Below are 20,107 nucleotides of genomic sequence, written 5' to 3'. Positions count from 1 at the left end.
ATCCTGCAGACACTTCATGTGTTCTCAGGTGACCTGTTGCTGCAGTGCCCCTTCACCATCCTTCCCTCTGCAGGTGTCCGTCCATTCATCAGCTTCCAGTCACCTGTTACCTTCTCAGCCCGTCCCTCCCAGGCCACATGTCCACAGATCCCCTTTTCTTCAGTCCATTACAGTTGGTCTGCACCTCCTGTACAATCCCACTTGATGCCTGTTTGCATGTTCATCCCTGTAGGGCTCTGAGGCCGTGGGCAGCGATTGGAACTTTACTAGGCAAGGTGCCTGATAGAGTCTTCCTGGCTGGTGTGGATCTGGATTGAGTGCCAGCCTGCAGACCAAAGGCTTGCGGGTTCGATTCCCAGTCAGGGCACATGCCTGGGTCGGGGGCCAGGTCTGCTGAGGGGGGCATGCAAGGGGCAACCACACATGGATGTTTCTCTTCCTCTTTTTCTCCTTCCCTTCTCCTCTCTCTAAAAATAAATAAAATCGTTTAAAGAAAGAGTAGGTCTTCATGAATTATTTTTGTGAAATAATAAACACTAAGGAAAATGTATATGAAAGATAAATGCTACTTTGTAAAAAATCTAGTAACATAAAAAGAAAAAAATTATATGAATAAATACAAATTTGAGCCCTAGGCTAATAACAGCAAGTAGGTACAGTATTGAGCTCTTACCATGTGTTTAACGTACACTGACGGATCACAGAATCTCCTGATGGTGGGTAGTGTCCTCTTGTTTTAAAGATGAAGAAACCAAGTCACAGCCGAAATAAGTCACTTGCTCACAGTCTTATCTATGCTGGTGGGTAACTTCTGAAAACATGCTCTTAATTACCACACTGTACCCCTCTCTAGGACCCAGAGAACTGGAACATTCAGGTAACTTCATTATATTGCCGTGTAACTTTTCCTTGAGAAAAAGAAAAGAATTCACAAAAAAATAAATGTTACCATTTAACCCAAAAGGTAATGCACTTCACCTTCATGTTTTTGCCCTGTACCTTCTATGTTTGTGATACTGTATAAGGAGTATTGATGATTGATATTTATCCTGCAGATTTCTCAGATATCAACTACAGATACTTTAAAAAATATACTTCCCAAGGCAAGGAAGTGGGCTTGTTGGACAAGGAAAAAGTTGACTCACTAATTAAAAATGAACTAAAAGTTTGACCTCTCCAAACATGCATTCCCAAAATATTCTGGCTCATCTAAGACATTTGTATAATGGTAGCAGGCTGTGTTTATCCTTACCTGTGTCGTGTCTTGACCACATGGTTGAAAATGCCTATTTCAAACCCGAGGAAGAGAGTCCAGAGAGCCTTTGTGACTTGTTCTCTGAGGGATAAATGGCACTTGGTACCACCTGAGGATGGGGCGGAGGTGTCTCTGTCTTCCTGGGACTGGGGCCCCTCGGAGATAAGGTGTCCCTGCAGGTTCGGAATTGTGTTGGGAGAGTAGAGCTCGGTGTCATTGTTGCCCCCCAGGTACAAGCACTGGTTCACAGAGGGGGTGCGTGAGCCCACAGCTGCGGCAGCTTCTCTCCTTCCTGAGGAAGAGGTCCCTTCACGCGTGGCTTCTAAGGACGGGTGAGGCTGGTGTCTTATTTTGTGCCCTTCTAGAGGGCTGGTTAGCCATTTCATGCACAAACTATCTATAGCTCAATGAGTCCCAGTGTGTCCTGACGCTGGAAAAGGATGACACACAGCTTTTGCTAAAACGACCTTTTTCAGGGAATCTTATACTCTCTTTAAAAATTTTAAGTTCTCCCAACTTCCGACTCCAACCTGCCTTATCTAGCTTTCCTGCTTTTATTTGCCTCATGGCATTTAAAATGTGCTGGTATAACATCTTTGCTTCGGTCACTTATATCCCCCCCACAATAAATGCCAAGGGGACAGGGATTTTCTCTGTTTTTTCCCCAGTAGCAACTTCAGTGTATGGAACGGGACCTTCTGGAACCTAGTACACCCTCAAATATGTTAAATGGCTAGGAATCATATATTTCCAACTCTCCACCCAAAATGTGTGCAGATCACCTGTTCTTCACAGCAACCAGATCTTTAGATGTGAAGCATTGGCTCCTTTAAAGTTTTCTGGCATAGCATCTGATAAAGCGAGATTTTTCAATGACTCTGAAACTTTTTATCACTTTAGGTGCTTGCTTCATAAAGCTGTCAGGAAAAGAACCTGCTTTTGGTTATATATGGCTTTTCTTGCCTCCAAGATAGTCTTTTTAAAAAAGCAGTTTAGCTTTTTACTATAATTATATTCCACACATAATATTTCTTAAGTCTTGCCAGAATATCATTTTCTCCCTTTCAACAAACTTTATGATTTAAAGTAGAGGGCAGACAGCCATCACATTAAATACTTCAGTCTGTATCTCTCAAATCTAAGGACGTTTTTCTACAGAGCTCACATGTCATCCTGTCACCCACAAAACTGACAATAATTTCTTTAGTAGCAGATACAGGAGTCCCAGTCTGATTTTCCCTGAGCCCCAGAAGTGGCTGCGGTGGCTTGTTTGCTCCTCTGGGACCTTGTTCAGCACCAGGCTCGGGCTGACCCGCTCTGGGCCGGGGGAGCTCTGCCGTGGTTCCTGTAAATTGCCCCATCTCGGTTCTTAGAGGTGTTACTTATATTGTCAGTGTTTTCCTCTGTGGCTGGAACGTTCTTCTTCCTATGAACATATACTGACATGGAGGAAAAGTTGTCAGATGTCGGACCCGGGTGCTCCCGGTTTAAACCTCTCCTCTCTTGGTTTAGTGTGTCCTGTGCTTCCTCAGTTCACTAATTCAATCAGGGCAGAGTTTATGGGTCTGTATGAACAGAAGTTGATTTTGTATTAAGCTCCCTGTTTTATCGTCTTCCTTAGGTTTGCTTTCATGCCTAGCAGCTTTAAGTGAACCCAATTAGTCTTCCTCTTGGAATTGGCAAGAACCTTGGTTGCCAATCCACACATGAACTTAACACTGGATTCTGTGGCATTCTTTTAATATCATTGTGCCATGTGGTGCTAAATTCTGAAAATATCTGTAACATTGTTTGTTTTTTGCTGTGGAGATGGAGAGATTTTGTGTTCTCTTCTTTCCTAGAAATACCTAACATCTGACTCTTCTGATTTCTAATAAAGAAGAAAATCCAACTCTGTGTGTAATTATCATGGGACCTTTCTTTTCTGAGTGTTCTGGAGGCATAGATTCAGCAGTATTTGGTTATGTTAATCCTAATTTATTTCACTCTCCCTCTCATGTGTTTCTGGAGCACATTCTGTGTGTCAGGTGCTGCTCAGGTACTGTGTGTGTGTGTGTGTGTGTGTGTGTGTGTGTGTGTGTGTGTGTGGCCTTGCTTCGTCTCTTCCATGGTGCCTACTGTTGGTCACGTGTTCTTCAAAGTGCATTTCACGTACAAACCCACCTGCTCTTCATCACAGCCCTCTGAATGAAGGTGCTTCTTACAAGTTTTCCATTCACTGCTGAGGATCAGGAGGCATAGGTAGGTTAAGTAACTTGCTCAAGGTCACAGAGCCAGGGTCCAGATCCAGACCTTCTGGCGTCAGAGTTTGTATTTCTCCCCATCAGCCCAGCTGCCAGAGCCCTTTCCTTCTGCTGGCTCTGAAGGAGGCCAGAGGCAGGGATCGCTGTTGTTTCTGCTGGAGAATTTGAGCACTGGGATGGACAACATCCTAGAGGCCTTTCGCTTGGTTTCATCATATCTCCTGTTTCTAATCAGGATACAGCATAGTCTCACCCCAGCCCACAGTCCACCCTCTATACCGGCGGTCAGCACACTTTCTGTAAAGAGCCCGAGAGTAAACGTTTTAGGCTCTGCAGGTCACGTGCTGTTTCTGTTCAATCTTCCTTTTCTTTTTCCTTTCTTTACAATGTTTTGAGAGTGTAAAGACCACCCCTCACCAAAGGGTAACACTCCTGTGAGTGCTATCAGCATGGAGGAATGTCTGTTTTCGTAGTTGGGCACAAATAGAATCAGGTGGTGTGTCCCCATGTGTGTGTGACTTCCAAGGGGGCCTTTCATGGGGAGATACTGGGGTGTTTGTTCCGTTGGTTGGTTAGTGTTGGTTGGTTTTTTGCTTAGCTCTCCCTATATTGAAACACTAGAGAATAAGCTTCTTTCATATTTTCTCACATGTTCCGGCAACATCTAATTTTCTTAATTTAACAGTAATTTATCTGGGATACACTGACTTACCCAGGCCTTGTACCATCCTGGTTAACCTGGCAACTGTTAGAATTAGGGCAGAGAGGGTGAGAACTGTCTATTTACTTTTTTTTTTAAGTGCTTTCTTTTGTCTCTACTCCCGACTCTGGGTGACTTCCCCTTTTCTCCATCAACACAGGGGTGTCTGAGCATCTTCCCGTTGACACCTGCCCTCTGGTTTCCCTTGGTTGGTCCTTACACCTGGGGTCTGTTTTCACTCTCCCTCTCACCGCAGGGGGTTAGGTCTCCTGATTGTCCGATCACAGAAACCACGGGAATCAGAGCTTTGCTCTGCCATTTCCTCTCCTTTGTCCTACAAAGGGGGCGAAAAAACATCAGTCTTAGCAGAGGCTATGCAAGGAGGCAGCCTTTTTAGGGAATGCAAATGGGAAATTGTGTTGTGTGACTTAAACAAAAAGCAATTAAAACTGGTACATGACAAAAATCTTTCGCTCTCTAAGGGGAACATCAAGGAAGTCCTAGCAAGGTCAGACCTTATTTAGAAATACAAGGAGAGTCACCTTTGTGATGTAGTGGATCTCACTACCTGAGGTCTCACCTGCTGACACATAGACGTTTAGTATCAGTGATTTATTTCCTGATGGTAATGTCCCTTTGACCCTTCTGCCTCCTTATTAAACTCAGCTACTTCTGAGATGTTCGGCGTTTTCAGACCCCCCGCCTCCTTTAGAAATGTTTCCCTCCTCCATTGGAAGTGTTTCTCATGATTGGAATTTGAAAGCTGGAAAAGGCCACCTACTGCAAATTGACAGATGTCAGAAATGTGGGGATGGGATAGGCCTGTGCTCCTGTATTCCCAAGGGGTTATTTTACTGTGAGTTGTTGGGCTGTTTAGAGAGAAATTGCTTTCTGACACGCAGCCTGGCATTTGCGTACACGGGCCGCTTGTTTACGTTTTCTCGCCCTGGGAGTAGCTTTTCCAAAACCAACTCACCGTAGTCCCATCACAGAACAAAGCTTTCCAGCAGTTGAAGAGAAGGTGGCAAAAGTAATTCTTCCCCTTTGTGTCTTCCCTGCTGTTCATGAAAACTCCAGTGGGCAGTTGCAACGCCGGCATGTTTGGCATTAAAACATGACTTCATGCCGCAGTTTTCATAGTGTTTGAACAGATAACTGGATTCATGGACATCTGAATTTAATTCCAGAAATGAAAGCGATGGTGATAAGAACTGGACCTGAGTTCTCTCTGGCTTAGTGATTTAATTCCTTTGCCAGTGGGACTGCTCTGTGTCTCTGTTCCTTGTTATCATGCCAGGGAATTGCTCAGGCAGATGTAGTGATGAAGATGGGCATAAACTCTTTCCATCTCGTTCATGGCCACACATACCAGACATGCCAGCGCTGCATGCCAGATCACGTTAAAACAGCTGTTCTGGCAAGCATGTTTTCTGTTCAGAACTTCAAGCGCAGCATTCAGAATGCTATACTTGAACACAGAATTTGCCACAGAATTTGCTGATTTATGACTCACCACAGTATATCACTATAAACATGTATTTAATGCCACAAATATTATTTCTGGCCCCCTTCCCAATTTATACTGTGACGGACTCAGTGTTATCCCCAGTATTGCATATTTCATTGGTTCTCAGAATATTGCTCCCTGACCACCAGCATCAGCATCACCTGGGAACTTGCTAGAAATGCAGGTTCTCAGGCCCTGAATCAGAAACTCCGGGCTCAGTGCTCTGGGTCTGTGTTTTAATAAGCTTTCCAGGTTGATTCTGGCACTCAGAGAAATGTAAAAACCACTAAAAATACCTGGGAGCCTACAGAGCTTATATAATTCATACCACTAAGGAGCACAATTATACTTTCAGTAGGCACTGGGTAGCACAGATTTATTTAAGCCAATGTCTCCTTTCCCCATTGTCTCCAGTTTAAACTAGCAATAGCCATAGCTGAATCGGTTTCTGCATGCACTTCCTGAGTGCTTCCTTACCATGCAGATGCTGTGTGGTATTTCCATGAGAAAAATATGAGAAATCACCCCTATAACATAATTCACTCCATTTAGTACTCCCTCCCTCACATTTAATAGACTTTTGTTTTTACAGAATTTTTAGGTTTGTAGACAAATTGAGCATGGAGTTCCCCTGTACTCCGTCTTCACTGGCTCCCACCCGTCATTTCCACTATTCACATTCTGCATTTTCTTGTACATTTGGTCTAGTATGGACACATTCTTACTAATGAAAGCCCATAGTTTATGTTAGAGTCCACTTTCTGTGTTCTGTCTGTTTTGACCCGTACGTGATGTTGTGGGTCCCCTGGTAGAGTCGTTTACGGAGTAATAAACTGCCCCCCCGAAGCCCTGAGCTCTGCTTCCTTATCCCTCCTCCCCCACCCTATGCCCTGGGCAAATGATGGTCTCCCTGATTTTGCCTTTTTCAGAACGTCAAAGAGTTGGAATCATGGTCTCCCCATTCTGCAGCTGCATAAGCTAAGCCCTTCTGTGGGCAAGGGTTAAAACGTTACAGACCTACTCTGCTGGGATCATACTTTGACCTGTTGGCTTCATAAGTGTTTTTTAAAGGATTTTTAAAATTTTTTTTTTACAGAGAGAAAGAAAGGGCAGGAGAGAAAGAGAGAAACATTGATTCGTTGTTCCACTTATTTCCATATTCATTGGTTGATCTTGTATGTGTCCTGAGCGGAAATCGAACCCGCAGCTGTGCCGTATAAGGACAGCGCGCTATCCAACCTAGTCACCTGGCAGGGCCTCGTGTGTGTTCTCGAATTTCCAAAGTTCCTGTCGTTGATTTTTTTTCTTTGCTGACATTTGTTTAAATAACTGGTACTGTTACTTCTCTTTCCTGCTCCAGTGAAGACAAAGTCGTGGAAGTGACAGAGGAGGAGGAAGTGGCTGAGGTTGAGGAAGAAGATGCTGAGGATGATGAGGACGACGAAGACGGCGAGGAGGCAGAGGAAGATGCCGAGGAGCCCTATGAAGAGACCACGGAGAGAACCACCAGCATCGCCACGACCACAACTACCACCACGGAGTCCGTGGAAGAGGTGGTCCGAGGTAATGCACTGTTCACTGGGATGTTTTTTCTCAGAGAAAAGAAAGACATCCCAGCAAAGTCTGAAATTTCTGTTACCACTGTCTTCCCAACCAAAACTAAAATTCAAAACAAGTCTTCTGCTTGTTGAACTCTTTTTGGTTAACGGGGAGCAGCCCACCAGTTCATTGCAAAGAATGTGAAGTCCCGATAAGGCAGCCTGTCCTGTGCCTTGCGTGTCCTGCTTGGCAGATCCCGGCTTGCTCTTCAGCGATGCCATTTAACCCAGCCTTGTGTCCTGTGACAGAGGCTGTCGGTTAGCTGACCGCCCTGGTGTCCCCCTAGCAGGTGGTGTGGGTATCCGCAGTGGTCTATCACCCCTTCCACCGCCTAGGCTCCAAGCTCCTCCTAGGGACTGGATTTTACCTAGTAACAGGCAGAAGAGTGAGTGCCCAGCTTCTAGAGCATTTTCAATCAATCTTGGTTGAGTGAGTAGGTGTAGTCAGATTTCACTGAAGATGAAACGGGATATGTGGTGAGTATCACATTATTTTGTGTGGATAGACACAACACTGGGTTTTTTGCTGTGAAATTTCACTTGGTTGATTTGTGGTGTCTTCATTTTATTGGGAAGTGGCAGTGCCTTCTTGGAGAGGTTGACTTTGTTTTTCTGTGTAATGAATATTCCTACTGGGAATGTTGTAAGCTCAGTGCAGTAAAGGACTTCCTTTTTGTCTCAGTGAAATAAAGGCAAGCATTGAGTTTTTAGTAAACAATGAAATATTATTGTAGCAACTAGTGAACTCTTGGGTTGAGTTTCTTAAAGGTGGTTAATAAGTTTTACAGATAGTATGAAAGTCCTGTAATTAGATCAAATGAATATTGAGGGAGTTATTGAGCTTCAGTGTACTACAAATACTTATAATGTCTACTCACAAATGTTACAACAGTGTAAGTCTTCCTCTCACTTTTTATTAAGATAAAATTATTTCGACTCTGTTGTTATATTTTGGAACTTAAAATGGGATGCTTTTCTCAGCCTCAGAGAGATTCCTAATGATCACCATAGTCTCTTCTCTTTATTGTATTTTATGACTTTATTGAGGTGTAATTTTCATATGAAATTCACTTATTTTAAGTGTATAAGCGTATCATTCAGTGGCTTAAATAAATTTACCAGCTGTTCAGCCATCACCATAATCCATTCTTGGAACATTTACCTCACCTTAGTAGGATTCCTCACACCTATTGATAGTTAATCCTTGTTCTCACCACCAGCCCTAAGCAGCAGCTGTCTATTTTATGTCTCTACAGATTAGCCTTTTCTAGACATTTAGCATAAGTAGGATTATGCATGGTCTTTTGGTGTTTGGCTTCTTTTACTTAACAGTGTTTTTAAGATTCTGCATTTCTTTAACTCATAGCTTCTACAACTGACATGGTTCTGTGATGAACACTCAGAGTCAGCTTAAAACATTATAAGTGTTGCGTATTCTTTTTTAAAAAAAGATAGAGTCCAAGACGTACCGTTTATCATTCCCAGTTGATGACCACATTAGTGCTGTGTGAGTAGATACACGTGTAAGTAAATGTCCCTTTGAGCCACTGTCTTTAATGAATCCTTTCCCACAGTCTTTTTCACATGCCCAGTAGGCGTGTCTGTGGCAGATCTGGCCAAATGGACTTCTCAGCTTCCATTTTCCTAGTAGGGAAAGCAAATTTTCAGGGCTTTTCTTTTGGAAACCTACAAGGCATGTGACTACAGATTACAACAGCTAGTAATCTGCAGTAGGATCGCAGTTCTTGTGATCTCCATCCAGATAGCTGCTTACATAATAAGTAACATCCACTGCTTCGTCACCAGCTTTCGGACCCCCTGTTTGGTTGAAGCCATTGGCCAGGCTCAGTGGATCAGAAGATGAGGACACATTGGATAGCTGGCCCTCGTAGACGTTAAAATCTAGTATAAGATATAAGTCAAAGAAAGACAAGGGCATCTGCATTGTATGAAGTATGGACCCAGGACCTACTTCGAAGCATAAGAGATGGATGGGAGAAGGGGCTAGGGAGGACATGGCATTTGAATCAGAAGGGCGGGTGGTAGGTCTCCCAGTGGGTTTTGCTGTGGAGTACTTTAGAGTCGGCAGGAATGGCAGTACCAACATGATGCCGTCAGAAGGTACATGGCAAGTACAGCTATTAATTGAGGGTGATCAGTTCAGGATCTACCGTGTTTCTGGGAGAGACAATGAAGAGATTTTGATTTGATGTTACTGCTGGGGGTGGGGTGGGGGGGGGTGAGCAGAAATTGGCGTAACTCATCCAGTGCAGTCAGAGTACACCACACAGACTGAAGTCCATATTCCAGGCCAAGGTAGAATTGTCTGGTGACAACGGTCTTGTAATGTTTGCTTCAGTTTTTCTTTAAATGAAGCATTATTACTTACTAAGATGGAAATTGAGGGACATACGTTTGTAGTATTTTCTATAGAGAGACAAAGGCAATGAAAAGAGAACTTATTTACTGTAAAAATCTCCAGGGTAGAGATACAAAAAGAAAACTGGCCTTAAAAGATGAGTTAATAATGTTGGTGGCGAGAAGAGGATAAAAGCGACCTTCTAAGAGCGTATGCCTTGTAACTGAGAGGTACCAGTTGTGAACGGCAGAAATAGAGGAGCCTTCGGTGGGAATTCCTCCACCCCCAGCGGAGGCTCCTGAGATGGACAAAGCCTGTAACTGAGGCACATCTTTCTTGGAAAGGAGACCTCAGAGGAGAATCGTTTTGCGGTACATCGTGTCCGTATCAGAGAGTGTTCTGTATTCTCAGCTAACCCCAGGAAAGAACAAGTTTTGGGTGGTAACACTGACGAGGCCATAAAGCCCCGTTTTCCTTCCTTTGCTGGCGTGGAAGGGGAGTTACGGGGCTTCCCTGGCGAAGAGCAAGGCCAGTGGCTCACTTTATAAAACTGTAATTACAAGTGGCCTGCTCCTGTGCCTAAAATAAAAATCAGAAGTGGCTCATAATCTAGTTGTCATCGTTAATGTTTCAGTGCCTGAGAGAAAATGTGATTTACATCCATAGTTAATAAGAAAATTGTTTCCTCATTACCAACATATTGCTAGTAATCTGAGTCCCTAGCGTGCCTCATAAAAAAGAAAAACAATACTTTTGTCACCAGTTAAAATTTGAAAGAAATAGGCAGAGGGAAGGGAAATATAAGATACTTCGGCAGGGTGATAAATTTCCAGCCGTTGTATATTAGAATCAATGACATTAAACTGGAAGGTGTCAGTTCTAACTGTGTTAACTGATTCCAGAAGAGAAAGGTATCACTTGAAAGTGAGCTCCCTGCAGCTGGCTTCAGGGTTCATTGTCTTGGGTTGTTAAAAAATAACTGGGATATTGATCTAATGGAACAAGCCGATATCAATTTGAATAAAACAATCCTGTATTTAGACACTTGCTCCTAATTTTTTGTGTGTTTTGAGAAGGGATTACACTTCATATACCCAAAACAGGGTAATTTCTGACTCAACCATGAGCTCTAAACTCTGGTTAAACATGTGTATTGTAATAAATGACATAATCCTTGATTTAATCTAGCCTGTTGGGTCCATCCAGCCCAACTCCACCTTTTCCCTTATATTTTTTGTATTCAACAAATGTTCGTATGCCCTCGCAGGTGGCTGGGCACTTTTTACTGGGTCGTGGCGGATTGGGCTGGCATTCCGAGCATTCTCATGCTTTCGGAGTCACCACTCCCATTGCCCTCTAAGGAGATGGTTCTATTTTTTGATCCCTGTAGCTCTGCTGTGTGTTGGAATTATTACTTACCCGTTTAAAGTCAAGGCAACTAAGGCCAAGAGACATTTTTTTAAATGGCCCATGGTGACAAAGCTGATAAGTGGTGAGGATTTAGACCCAAATGAGCCGGATGTTTCTGTCACACCGTCAAAACTTTACCTCTTTGTTTATAAAGACACACTATTTCAGTTTAACCTGTGCTCCCTTATACGAGTGCATTCCTTTGCAATGGGCGCATACTCACGTTACTGTTATTTCACAGGGAGCATAATGACCAGGGGCGGCAAACTGTGGCCATGGGCCATGTGTGTGTGTTTTAACACAGCCAACCCACTGGTTTCCATGGGACCTGCGGCCGTGTCCATGCTGTAGGGGCAGAGTGGAGTAGACACCATACAGCCCACTAAGCTAAAAAGATTTACTATCTGGATCTTTATGAAAAAAAAAAACCTCTGATTCTGATCATTAGAAAAATACTGTGAAGTTCCTTGTATTTCAGATACTACCATCCCAAGTTAATTTTGTTAAGGTGGTTTTATTATGGTTAGAGGCAGACTACTATGGAAGTTGAGAGAGGGTTTTTAATAATCGCATGGCCTTGGGCCAGTTTTGTAACCTTGGAAAGTCCCTTGCACATGTGTGGTGTAGATGCTGGTGTGATATTGCACGTTTGTTGGAAGAATCGCTTTAGATGATCCACGTTAGTTACTTACCATATGCCTGGCTCATGGTGTTTCAGTTTGTTTCATAAGAACAGGCTGCCCAGAGTCAAGTTCTGGCTCTACAACCTACTGACTGTAAAAATAGATCACTTATGTGACCTTTAGGCCTCGTTGCATCCCTCTGTAAAATGGGGTTTAATATTGCCTCATTTTAGTCATTTTGTGAGGATTAAGTGAAATGATCCATGGGAAACACTTAGCACACGTACAGGCAAATAGTAAGTACTCAGTGAGCAAGGTGCTCTGGTTGTCACGGTTACAAGCATTATTCTGATCCTCCAAAGAACTAATGTTTGTCAGGAATTGGAAATGCCAACAGATTGGCATAAAAGTGGCCTCCATTTTATTAGTATAACAGGTGATATTTATAGACCTATGTTAAAAATAAAAAATAGTTTAAAATTGGTCTGTGGATTAAAATTTTGTGGATCTATATTGCACATTAAAATATCTGCAGTTAAATTTCAAGTCCTTCTGAAAAGTAAACCAAGATTGTATCAAATGCCACTGCATTTCCAGGTACTGTTTCATTTCTTACAGGTATTCAAACCTCTTGAGAAAGTTCATCTATTAAACAGACAGAGACACTGATGTAGGTGGCCCTTTAAGCATCTCCTGTGATGACGATGCTCAGAAGTTTGGTATAAATGTCTGTTGCCCTGGGCGAGGTGACTGGACTCCACAGAATTAAATTACTGCTCTCCTGCCTCCAGCAGCCATGAGTCTGGGAGAAGTACCCTGTGATTTACTGCTTTCCTCCCGCCAACATCTTCCAGCCCTCCTGGGTATTGGCCCTGGCACTGGCTGCTGGGGGCACAGGATAATGAACCAGGTGGCTCACTCAGGTGGCTTCCAGCCCCGGCTGCACACTCACTCCCAGGGAGAAACACGTCTATCCGACCTGGCTGGAAGGAAGGAAGTTTGGCAGCACAGTGGATGGAAAGTGCTCAGCCTAGAGACAGAAGCTCCAACTACGGCATTACCGAGTGGGTAGCATTTTGATGATTTTTAACAGAGAACAGAGACTTGCCAGTTAAGGAGGCACCAAATAGAACGACTCCAAGAAATCATAAATCAGCGGCTGGCATTGATCTCAAGGGAAGAGGAAACAAAACTTAGCCTGACTCTCCCATTTCTGATGTTACTTGTCTGTATTGGGTGTGATGCTTAGATAAGGTGCCCTGTTCACCAGTAGGATTCTAGCTTATCATTCAGGTTTAACTTTTCATAAAGTTTGGGGAAACTGTGACCTTGACTTGCTAAGAACATGAAAATGCTCTCATTCTTTGGTTGAAGGTCTCCTCCGAGCAGCACACTGCCCCCAGCTGAATCCAAAACTCCACGGAGCATCGGGGAACGGGGTACTGGGCTCATGGCTCCTCCCTTCGAGCCGGCCTTTACCTCTGTGTTGTGAGTAAGGGCAGGAAGATCCAGCCTTGTTCCTGGACCAGAGTGTCGAGAGAACCAGTGCCAGCAGCAGGCAGAGACGGGGCAGGGGACGGCCTTTGTTTGTGCCCCGTGGCACAGCAGCGTGGATTTCGAGGTGTTTGGTGGACTCTTTGATAGAGACCCTCTGAAGCAGTTGAAAAGTCTCCATTTATAAAGAAAGCCCACCGAGACGGCGAGGTTACTTAAAATGTGAGAGTGAGGAACAGGGCGGTATAAAAAATTCTGTGTGTGTATGTACATGTATAATTTCCTGGGTTTTTACTAGCAAGTTTATTGATACACAGTTTGCATACCATCAAGTGTAGAATTAATGGTTTAATATATTCACACAGGTCTACATTGTCCCATAGAAAATTACATTCTTCAGCTTCATGTTGCTGGAAATATTACATGGCTAGGAGTGCTTACTTTCCTTCCCCCATTACTGCATTGTTTTATTTGTGTCGGGGCGCTTTAATGTTAGAATAATGGAAATGATTAGCTAAAGGCATCTTAATACAATGATGTGTGCATTTATTAAAAATAAAAAGAAACATTTTCCATCCAATTCAATTAAAAGCCAGAAACTGGATTAAGAAAAAAAAACTAGTCGCTCATCTTCCCCCAGAAAAATGTACGAACGTCTCAGACACAATGATTGTATGCATCTGCACAGTGCAGAGTTGGCAATTAAGAAAGAAATCAAATCTAATAGAAGAAATCCAGCCAATGAGAGAACAGTTCGCTGAAACGTATGTCATTTTCAGAGACACGTCTGACTACTAATCCGTGTCTGACTGGCGAGTAGAGGCTCGGACTCCTTGGTCAAAGCGGCAGAGTTGTGGATCTTCATGGAATCTTTAGTTTTCTTCATCACCAAGAACATAAATAAATTTAAGAACAAGAGATAACCCCACTTTCACAGTTACAACCTATTTCTGTTCGCCTCGAGCCATGTTGCCCTCCTGAAAAATTCATATTTGGCTTCCATGTCTGACCTTTTGTGATTATGTTAGAAAAATGTGAGAAGTCAAGGAAAGGCAAAAGTGTGACTGAATGTCACAGAAAAATGCTGTTGAAGAAAACCCTTCAAGACAGCGGCCAGACTTTAAAAATTAAGAGACTCTGAAAGTGGCTAAAGGAGTTTGAAATAGAAGAATTGTTGAAGGTGCACTGTATTTAGTTCACAATGGCAAGATCGTTCAGCTGCAGTTCTGTTTCATTTCCTTAAATGCGTACATGTGCTTGGTGAATACAGTTGTTGAGACAGCCAATGAAAGTGATAAAGAACATGGATGGAAATTTCGTATTGTTGTCACGTGAACGTGCCGAATGTTTCGTGACAGAAGCAAAGACAGACCTGGTGGCCAACCCAATTCCTGAGTTCCCCAGGATTTCTGAGGTGTCGTGACAGCTACACTGTGGCCTGTTTCATGAATGCACAGAATTCCTCAAATGCAACGTGGCCCTTCTGCTGTTTTTTCCAAGTGCTGTCAGGGCTTCCTGCCCTCAACATTATTCATGTTTGGGCCAGACAAGTCTCTGAAGTGGGCTTGTTCATTGCAGGCTGTCGAGCAGGATCCTTGGCCTCTACCCACTGGCTGCCAGTAGCGTCACCAGTTGTGACAACCAAAAATGTCTCCCGTCATTGCTGGCTATTCCCTGGGAGGGGACAAGAGCAGATCTCTCTGGTCACAAACCACTGGGCCATGGCATTGAGATCTACATTGATATCTGGCTTTAAATATATGAGCAGAGAGGACACAATACTGTCACCCATCTTCAGTATCAGCTGTAACACTTATCAGTGCTTTGTACCTTGTAGGTAGCCAGTGAACAATTTTTTAAATTTGAGAATAAGTAAAATCAACAAAACATAGGCTAAGAACAAAGCTGATGAGCCCTCAAATAGTAAGATTAAAACCATTTGATAAGATGTGATGTAGTTTTATAGCTTATAGAGACAAATCAGCTTACAATGGTTATTTGTTAAATACTGCACATGCACATTTGCTATGTAGGGAGTGAGAGGCAGAGAAAACTACCTTTCCAGTTTTGTTATTCTTCTCCAAGAAATGCATTTTCCCCAGTACGCTGTAATAAAATAGTAAGTGGTGGTTAGGATCCATGTAGTGACCAGAGACAGTGCTCTTCTTGGCTGGAAGCTATCCATCGTTTCTACTGGGTACCACTACAGGAGGCCGGTTCACTCCTGAGAAGTGGACACTCTCAGCATCCTCCAGAAAAGGACACAGGAGAAACAGGACCATCCTTCCAACCCTGACTGCCATGTCCAGAAGCAGCCTGGTTTTTGTTTTTTGTTTTTATTTCTTTATTTTTAGAGAGAGGAGAAGGGAAGGAGAAAGAGTGGGAAAGAAACATCAGTGTGTGGTTGCCTCTCACGTGTCCCCTACTGGGGACCTGGCCTGCAACCCAGGCATGTGCCCTGACTGGGAATCGACAGAAGCACGCTGTTTTCGCAGTAACAGAAATGCCATGTAATGCTTCCTTTACAGAGAGGTGGTATAAAAGAGGTGAATTCCAAGCCCAGTGATTTTTTCTCAACGGTCAGCTTTCTTTGTTATTTTTCCCAATAAAAATTGAAGCTTCGATATCTTTAATGGGCTGGCATGTTACAAGAACAATATTACATAAATTCAGATTTCTGAGAATTGCGAGTTTTCATAGACTTAAATACAAGTAGGAAAATTCAGGTACTACTGGTATTGAATTTAAGGCAGAAGTATTAAAGCTGTTTTAGTGTGAATATCTGTCTGGCTTAAAGACAGATGTTCAAGGCAAAATTACGTTTTGGGTGTATGTGTGTGTGTGTGTGTGTACACACATACATCTATATTTGAATCTTACAATTCTACCAATGTATGTCATATCCCTCACTTCCCAAATTTACGTGCACTTCTTTTAATAAGCCAAAACCTATACAACCTTTTACTAATCCTTTTCCTCTAGTCTTTTTAGAGAGTGATTGAAACCCTGAATGTCTACTTCAGACATGTCAACTGCATGTGAAAGCTGTGGTTGATCACAGTGCTTCTCAGACATTAATGTCCATGCACGTCCCCTGAGGCACTTGCTGAACACAGATCCTGAGCCAGTCGGTCTGGCGTGGGTCTGGAGTCCCACGTGACACTGGCCCTGCTGGTCCTTGGACCGCTCCCCCAGGAGTGGTCCTTGGTTGCTTTTCACGTCCCCCATCTGGGCAAGTTTTGGAGGCTGCGGCAGAAACAAAAGAAAGAAAGAAAAGGGGAACACCTTCCTTTCCCATGGTGTTGTTCTTGCTATATTATCAAATGTCACCAAGTATGGAAGAATCCTGATATGTCTACTCACCAAGCAATTTCATAAAGATTCGACTGCCAAGACCAAGCAAAACTCATAGAATTTCCCTACGTAGGTGATTGTTACTAGTGTGCCTTGTGCCTCGTTTCCTCTCGTTGGTGTGGTACAGCCAATTCCTGGTCACCTGTAAAAGCTGATTAGTAAAATATTAAAGACTTTTGTGAGCCACAACCGCTGGTAGCTTGATATACCAATGGTGGGAGTATTGACACCATGGAAATTGGCAAACAATATAAATCAGAGTGTTTTCTTTTTCTGGAAGCAACCAGTTTCCAAGCACATCCAGCCTCAGAGTCAGTAAGAAAAATTACTTTCTCTTACTTCCAACAAAGGGCATGACATACTGTCTTATTCTAAGTTTAGTGCTTCTTGTAATACTGTGTTGGGCTTCTGACTAGCCACACAGCTTAGAGGAAAACAAGTTTATTCCCACAACAAACACAAAACAAAAGGGTCAGGAAGTCATGGTAGTGATTTTTGGGAATGTTAGCCAACACCAGAGTACTGATTAGTAGTCTGAATACTTTCCATGTACATCTCCTCAGGTGGCATTTTCTAAATAACCTCCCAACAGGGAAGGATGGAGAATCAGGTTAGGTATAATTGGAGTGACAGATGTATTGGATGGCCTGAGAGAATCAACAGAACTCAGTAAAAAGCAAGTCAGCTACACACATCTTCCAGAGACTTCCATGACGAATTAGCATCCATCGGTGGCACTGAGTTGGTGATGTCATTACTAGTACAGCTGTTCCCATCATTTGTTTATATGTTTCAGCTCATGTTTGAGACTTACGTGAGATTTGCCATAGACTTTAGTTGAAGCTTGCTTGCTTGATTTTACGTGCCTCTTTTTAGTAAAATATGATTGCTTAGCAGGTAATAAATATCTGACAATTTATTGCCCTGGTCACGTATAAAGGAATTTTCTGTTGGATGTGTTTTTTAATGACTACCTCATCATATTTGCAAACACATTATAAATTCTCTTTTCTATTAAAAGTACGTGTATCTACCATTGGGAAGAAGAAAATTCTAAAAAATAACTAGTTATTTAGTATGTTAACTTCTTAAAATTTTCATCCATAAGACTCAAACCCAGATTTGACTACTTATTCTTCAACAGAATACAAGATCTGTAAGATCAGTTCTAATAACATAAGCTAAGTTTCCACCCTATAGCACTGTTAGAATTGGAGCAATAACTTAATCAAGCTAAAAACTAAAGTTGAAATGAATGATATTGAGGTCCTTCGTTTTCATTTCTAATGGGTATAATAAGTAGCTAGATATATAAACATCTATTGGATATATTTAGATAAACATATTTGGAAGATGTCAGTACTCGTCATTTTCATTTTCTTTTATTGCTGACACCAAACAGCTGACTTACTACAAGATCAAACTATGTTTGTCTTCTTTCGTTTGTCCTTTCTACTTTAAAATTGCAAAATACATAATTTTAAATCAAGGAACACAGATATGTTTGTACTATGTATGAGATTTAATGGTGTGTATATTCTTACAGCGTTTGGACAAACTATACTTCATAGTTTCTTTTGTTTTTTAACAATATCAGAATATACAATCCCTAGCAGTCTGTAAATAACTCTAGTTGGATTAGTTAGTTGGGTTATTCAAATGGTTGCTTTATCAAAATTTATACATTTAAACTTTGTGCATGCATTTCGTGTAATACAAGCTTTTATTTTACATACATTCCTATAGTCTGAGAATAATTAAGATTCAGTTGTCAAAAATGAAATAATAAGCTTTACATTATTCTAAAATTATTCTTCAGTTATTGTTCGACTTAAAGCTAATTATTTGCTAATCTGTTGACTTTCCTGTTTAAAATTACTTTATAACTATCATATATTTGAGCATGAGGATTTTCTCCATTTTTACCACTTTCACAGCTGTCTTCCTGGTGAAATTTTTTTAAGTATAAAATTAGCATTCTAATTTTGGTTGTCCACCAAAAAAATTGCTCCAATTCGAAATCCATTCGGAGCTCATTTTTTGTGCTTAAGCATTATTTTTTGGACAGTGAATTGCATAAGTGTTTTATGTAACGTAGGGGGCTCTAGCTCCCCTTCTGTCTTGTGTTTGTGTAATAATGATTTTTACGAAGTGGAGCGTAGTGTTTAAACAGCACAAATCTCAGCAAGGACCTACCTTACAAAGACCTAAAAATGCATGGGGACCTTATTTCAGCACATACACTCTCCCTCTGCTTTGTGTGCCCTGGCATTTCAGTTCCTTAAATGGCCTTTTATCTTGAAGGGTGAATGGAGCTGTGGGAAAGAAGAGATAAGCCTTCCCTGCCAGCAGAATTTACACAGATGACTGTCAGGAATCATAGTTGGGCCCTTAAAAGTTTAAGAGTTAAGCCCTGGCTGGTGTGGCTCAGTGGATTGAGCGCGGGCCTGCAAACCTCATGATCGCGGTTCAATTCCCAGTCAGGGCACATGCTTGGGTTGCAGGCCAGTTCCCAGCAGGAGGTGCATGAGAGGCAACCATACATTGATGTTTCGCTCCTTCCTTTCCTCTCTAAAGGTAAATAAATAAAATCTTTTTAAAAAGTTTAAGAGTTAAATATGAACAAACAAAGATTGTTGTTCCTTAGGTGTGCATATAAGTCTGGGGCTCTGTTTCCAGCTAACTTCAAACATTCTTGCTGAGAAATATCCCTGCTTCAGTTATTCTGGGCAAATTTTTTCCTTCTTTATTATACACAACATTCACTCTGGATAGAAATAAAGATGAACTGGAATTCAAAAACAAATTTAGCAAATGATCTCAAACCGTGAGTTTTCATTTATTATTTTAGATTTCGAGAAGAGGATGAAGATGTGAAAAGGGAAATGCAATTTTAATTTTCAGACGACTTCTGTTTCAGTTCATAGTAATAAGAGGTCTAACTTTACCTGCTCTGCATTTAGTGGGTGATGTTATAAATAAGTTTCCACTGAGTCAGTACAGTAATCAAAATGAGACACATTTTCACTGAATTTTTTGTGATTTTTGTAGATTAGGAAGACATTTTTCTATTCAAAAAAAATAATGTAAATGTAAGCATTTAAACCCTCTTGAGATTTTTTTTCCAGGACTCCATGCTTTAAAACTCTTCCACTTGGTTAAAATCTTGATGGGATAGATTTCTGGGTATTTTTCCATTGCTGGAAGGTTATTTAAATGAAAGTTTCTTAAACTGAGATTGATAGCCCTTTATGCTGAAAAGACAAGAGATTCAGGCAAGAGACAAGATTAGAATTCTAATGCAAATTCAACTACTAGCATTTCTCTTACATGTCTTCATGTGAGAGTTTTTTTTTTTTTCATATGCGGGGAGATGCTTGTAGACTCATCTGCAGTGAAAGAATTGGTACCAAGACATCCTGGCGAGTCTCCTCCCAGAATTTCCCATCTGCAGGGCAGTATCACAACTAGGAAGTTGGCAGTGACCACGCACACTTCTTCAGCCCAAGTGTGGGCTGCTTCTCCTGTCTTCAGAGAGGCATTGGCCTTCTCTGCTTATCAAGA

At 42.0% G+C, this 20,107-nt stretch overlaps 1 protein-coding gene across 6 annotated transcripts in view; it reads left to right on the top strand.

Moving 5' to 3' along the window:
- APP (amyloid beta precursor protein) overlaps positions 1-20,107 on the top strand; it is a 237,348-nt gene that overhangs the window by 120,741 nt on the left and 96,500 nt on the right. For all 6 annotated transcript variants that reach the window (XM_037065134.1, XM_037065133.1, XM_037065131.1 and 3 more), the window contains exon 6: positions 7,066-7,268. In XM_037065134.1, the coding sequence (XP_036921029.1) occupies positions 7,066-7,268 (203 nt within the window). The remainder of the gene's footprint in view (positions 1-7,065; positions 7,269-20,107) is intronic.

Source organism: Sturnira hondurensis, unplaced genomic scaffold (assembly GCF_014824575.4).
Source record: "Sturnira hondurensis isolate 20B ecotype Veracruz unplaced genomic scaffold, ASM1482457v3 Scaffold0015596, whole genome shotgun sequence".
NCBI lineage: Eukaryota > Metazoa > Chordata > Mammalia > Chiroptera > Phyllostomidae > Sturnira > Sturnira hondurensis.
This window is presented reverse-complemented; position numbering and strand designations above follow the sequence as displayed.